This window comes from Tamandua tetradactyla, chromosome 22 (genome assembly GCF_023851605.1).
Source record: "Tamandua tetradactyla isolate mTamTet1 chromosome 22, mTamTet1.pri, whole genome shotgun sequence".
Classification (NCBI taxonomy): domain Eukaryota; kingdom Metazoa; phylum Chordata; class Mammalia; order Pilosa; family Myrmecophagidae; genus Tamandua; species Tamandua tetradactyla.
This window is the reverse complement of record NC_135348.1, coordinates 37,963,340-37,968,713: the sequence shown is the minus strand read 5'-3', so window position 1 is coordinate 37,968,713 and position 5,374 is coordinate 37,963,340. Positions and strand designations below refer to the sequence as shown.

General features: G+C 39.7%; 1 protein-coding gene across 1 annotated transcript; it reads left to right on the top strand.

The window, feature by feature from the left end:
• The first annotated feature begins 222 nt into the window (after positions 1 to 222).
• LOC143666109 (double homeobox protein B-like) lies at positions 223 to 2,137 on the top strand. Its single transcript, XM_077139593.1, has one exon. It carries the CDS (start codon positions 1,005 to 1,007, stop codon positions 1,989 to 1,991), a length of 987 nt encoding a protein of 328 aa, XP_076995708.1. The 5' UTR covers positions 223 to 1,004; the 3' UTR covers positions 1,992 to 2,137.
• Positions 2,138 to 5,374: the final 3,237 nt, after the last annotated feature.

Genomic DNA, 5,374 nt, shown 5'->3' with positions numbered 1-5,374 from the left:
TGACAGAGGAAGTTGGGACTTTTTACTGCTTGGTCCAAGGAGTCAGGATCAGTGCCCTGCCAGAGACCTGCCGATTTTATTGGTGTCCCGAAGTCTCCGGAATTAGTTCCTGGCCACAAAGAAAAGCCTTACGTGCTCTGAGGTTCTTTTGGGCCCTCGCGATGCCTGGCTCCCCAACTCTGGTTGAGAACCGAGGTCAGAGAGAGCACGACATTGACAGGTGGTTGGCCAGCTGCAGGGGAGCCTGGTGGTGGGCTTCACCTCAGCGACCCTTTAAAGGCCCCGGTATCTCGCCTTAGGATCACTGACGTCCAGAATCCAGTTCACCGGTGGGGACCCGGTGACTGAAGACTGTTTACTGTGTTTTCAAGTGAATAAAAAATTAAACAACCTGTTGTGTGATTACCTGGCTCTGGTAAGAAGACGTGGTGAGAAGGAATCGTGTAGGGTTTCACAGATACTTCCATCAGTTTACAAGCGCTGCATCTGGATCCTGGATCATCATTGTCTTCATGCCCCCGTGAGCCCATCACAACAATGTGAAAAAGAAAGAATCTTCTGTTCATTTCCTCAAGAGTAAGGGAAGCCAACTCAAGTTTCTTGAAGTACCCACAAGAAGAAGGCCCACGGAGAATATCTGGTTATCTGCTGTCCACTCTACAAATGTTAACCCTGCTGCCTAAACTGGGTTGTTGTAGTTTGCCATGGACGTTAACCACCGAACATGAGAATGTTAAGAGATGCTGCACAGTACAAAGACAAGCCTGAAGATGGAGACTTATTTACAGGAAAGTCAAGTGGATACCCTCCAACATGATATCAGAAAAACACAACCTGGCATAGTTGCTAGGGAATGACTAGCCGAAAAAATAGTGTTTTCAAGAGTATACCATTGAGGCACAGTACAAACACAAGACAGGAAACGTTGGATTGTTTACAAGAGGAGTCAAGTGGCTACCCTCCAAGCATGGTATCAGAAAAACCCTTACCCCAGCATAGCTGCCATGGAACAACTAGCCAAAGAAATAGGTATTCTGGAGTATAGCATTAAAATTTGGTTTAAAAACAAGAGAATGAAACAGAGAAGACAGGAGGTTGGATGCTCCTCACGAAACAGTCAAAACCAGAGACAGAGCAAGCCTCAGCTGTGCACTCAACACTACCTATCAAAAGAAGCCCAAAGACCCCAGATGCCCACCATGAGATCTCAAACAAGTATCCTACGCCAAGCCTCTGAGAGGAACCAAATCCCTGATACTGCTACCAGAGAACTGGCTAAGCCAACAGGCAACCCGGAACCAATAATTCAAAAATGCTTTCTGAATGGAAGATATCAGCATGCAGAGCAGAGCAAAAGGGAATCCATAAATTCCTTGGGAGACAGCCCAAGTGGGAGGCCAGATATGACTCTTCATCAAGACCAAATGGACCTGTCCACTCTAACAAGCAGCTCTCAACGTTTTCTTCCCCAGAATTCCTTCCTCAAGAAACATGCATTTCTTAGTGCTCTTCCTCCAACCCATGGGTCATTTGTTCCCTGGCACCCAGGTGGGGATTGTGGGAGCCAGGAACCAGGTGTCATGATGGTTCAGTCCACCCAGGCCATGCAGAAAGGAGAGAACTCTGACACCCTCCTGACCCCTGGGGATCACTTGACAATTTCACCGGCTCTGGGCAGTGGTATCTCAGATACACACACTCCTTTCTGGCCCCAGTGCCAAGAGAAATGCCAGGATCACAGTGAGCACAGCAACAGGGAAGTGCTGCAGTTCAAGGACTCTTCTCAGCCTGAGCCTGAGCCTGAAAACGCCCAGAACCCTGACATACCTTACATCATGCGGTGGTGGGATAAGGGGCACCTGGCTCTGATTGCAGAATGGGAACCTCCCAAAGGGACACTGGAGCAGGCTGGACACAGGGATGCAGTCTTTTGGCCCAATCAGTTCAGGAGCCATATCATCTGCTTGACCTCCCGCACCAGCAGTGTGTAGGCCCCTCAAGGCTTTGGGATGAACTCTGTCATCTGCAGATCTTCAATTAGAGGTATAATCTCTTCTGACTCCAGATGCTCAGGAAGAGGAGCCTCCAACCCCCAACCCACTCCTCAATGAGGAAGAATTTCAGTGCTGGTCCACCTGCTGCCAAGCTCACCAGAGGCTCAGCTTTAGGTGAAGGAAATATCCTTCCCATGAGCCTGGGCCAGGCCTCCTTTCCTTTGATGTAGAATCTGAAAGATGTAAAGTTGACAGACAATGAGGACATCAGGCTTGGGAACTAGAATAACCCACTTTGGAACCCAGATGGAGGCTTTTGCTCTGTCCTGTGGACAGTGGTTACCTTCTGTACTCACCTCCCAGAGTAAGGGATCCGTGGGAAGCTCCATCCTGCTCCTGGAAGCATCATGAGCACCAGGTAGTGGATATGTTTGTTGAATCCTCGATGTAAAAGCATTTTCACAACAAATATGACCTTCTCCCTATAATCATGCTGTCAGCAGTTTGGTCAAACCAAGACCTGTCATAGATGTAAGTGGAGAGAACAGGCCTTAGAGGAATGTATCTGCTTTTCTTGATTTTGACAACATGGGAGGTTGAACTTGAAATTTGTTTGAAGTGTAAAAAATGAAGGGATCAATATTTCTTCATAATGAGAGTTTGAGAAAGTGAATTTCCCCCAAATACCTAAGGGTATGAATTTGGAACTGGAAACTACCTCAGTGTTCATCAATAAGGGATAGTTAAACAGATGTTTAACTATCAATAATACAGGGGACTCTTCTCAAATGAGTATATTTTTTCCTGACCCTTTAAAATATACAGAAAATCACAAGGGAAATTGTAATAGTAACACCACATAATCACAAATATAGTATGCTGATATTAATATTTCTGCATTTTAGGTTGTTCACCTGTATGTGTGTGTGTGTGTGTATATCTATATATATATATAGATATATATATATATATATATATATATAATTCCCTATTTTATTATGAATAAATTACAAGTAAACTGAGAATTCTAGGGTAATCATCCTTTGCAGTTTTCTCCTTTTTTTGAAGTAATTTCTAAAAAAATTTCTAAAAATATGTCATAGCATTTGAAGGTGTATTTGGGTTTGTCTTGGTACAATTGAAATATATTTGAGAAATAAATATTACTTCTTTGTGAAAAAAAAGAATAGGTCATTAATTCATTATGTGTAAAAATTTATTTCACTGTTTCATGTATAAATAGAATTCTGTATTATAATTATCTCCTCATTCATAGTTATGTTCAATACAGTAAATGAATGAATGAAGTAAATGCATCTATATCTGAAGTATGTTATGTTTAAGTTCTTATGAAAGGAATTAAATTTTATAGAAAAAATACTGAATGTTAACATACACAATATTGTCTTAAAATATACTGTTTGATAAATTTATGTTGCCTCTCTACAGTCAATCTGTTCTGTTTGTTTTGCTTTATATTTATTTTTAGACCTTTCTTTGCATCCAAAAGAGATTTGTGATGAAGCATTTTATTTATTGCCTCTTGTCTGGCAGTTCAATTTGCAGGTAGAATAGTGTAGATTGGCATACTTCTCTTTCCTTCCCTTGTTCTCATTAGCAGGGAGTCATCATCTCCTCTTTCCCCTGCCTTTCTGAATAATCACACTGTATCACTATCCCAGTGGGATCTAAACAAAGACTGAGCAGGAAATTAGGATCACAACCTAGTTGGCATAACCATAAGTTTCATAATAATGAAAAGTCAATAAAACAAGCATTTAAAAATCAGTTTGAGGCTTGCTTGTGTGTGGTATTTGTATTACAATTTCCATGATTTCACCACATGTAAATTAAAATCTGTTAGAAATATACCCAACCATTTTTATACTCATAAAATATGAACCCCAAAATGAATTGCTGGCATTATGAACCTGGCCAGTACAATTCTTCATGATCGCGTGGAGTCCTGCCGAGTATATAAATTAATCTACTTTTGAACAAAAAATTTGTCTAGAGAGCTGTTCTGAGTTATGTAACTGCTCCTCCATGTTCTTGCTTTTGCTCATATAGACATGGGTAGAAGAATAACTTACGGAAGATGAGTTTTTAAAATTACAATTAGGCTGACATTTAAGGACTTGGGAGATTCTAGTGTAGCCATGTGATTGAGGGCATGAAATGCCAGAACAAAATTGTCCTGATCTGCTGCTAGGACAGGCACTGATGATGTTATACAGAAGAGAGGTGCCACATAGATTAGCCAGTTATAGCAGAAGTTGGATAACTCTAAGCCTTCCAAAAAATCAAAGGTAGTTTAATAGCAGTTTATTAAACTGTTCAGCATTAACGGTTGCAAATTTAAGAATACAGAAATGAGAATCCCAGGATAGAGAAAACAAAAGGTAAAATAGTTCAGACACTAAGTGTTAAGAGCACTGTTGGGCTTGCAGAAGAAACATAAAATTTGAAAAACGAAAACTCCAGTTTTGTGTAGGGTCAAGTGCTGAGAACTCTAGTTTACAGTTCATTTTAGTTCCCCAGGGTGGACAGTAATGCTTTAACAGGAGGAGGGCTCTCATGTGTTCTTCATTCGCTGATATAACAATGGGCCTCGAGATAGCAACTATCACAGTGTGCTCTTATAAACTTTTGCTAATATAAGTACTGACCACACATTCAGCATTGAAGTAAGAGTTTTAATTGCATCCGTTTATTTAATTCCAAAAGTAAACCTATGGTAGTATATAAGATCTTTCAAACAGAGAGGTGTAATGCTTACTTGGTGCAGAATTTCTGTTTAGTGTGCTGGAAAGATTCAGTAATGGACGGTGGTGATTATAGTACAAAATTACTAATGCAATTAACAACAATAAACCATGTATTTGAATGCGATTAAAAGGGAAAATTTAAGGTTAAATATATTCTACTAGAATGAAAATTTAAAGAAAATATAAGACTGTACAGCACAAACAGTGAACTCTAATATAAAGTGTGGATCATAGTTAAAAGTAAAATTATAAAAAATATTCATTTTTCAATTGTAATGGTGGTACTACACTAATGTAAAGTATTAATGGGGATATATGATAAAGCTATATTTTATGCATAAACATACAACTTCCCCCCAAAAATTACATATATATTAAAAATGAACTAAATATATTCAAAGAGCTAAAGGAAAACATAGACAAAGATAGAAAAGAAATCAGGAAAATGATAGATGAAAACAGAGAATACCGACAGAGAGATGGAGATTATTAAATTTAACCAAACAGAGCTGAAAGTCACAATAGAAATTAAAAATTGTCTAGGGGGTAGAATAGCAGATTGGAGCTGATAGAAGAAAGACCCAGGGAACTCAAAGACAAGACAATTGAAAG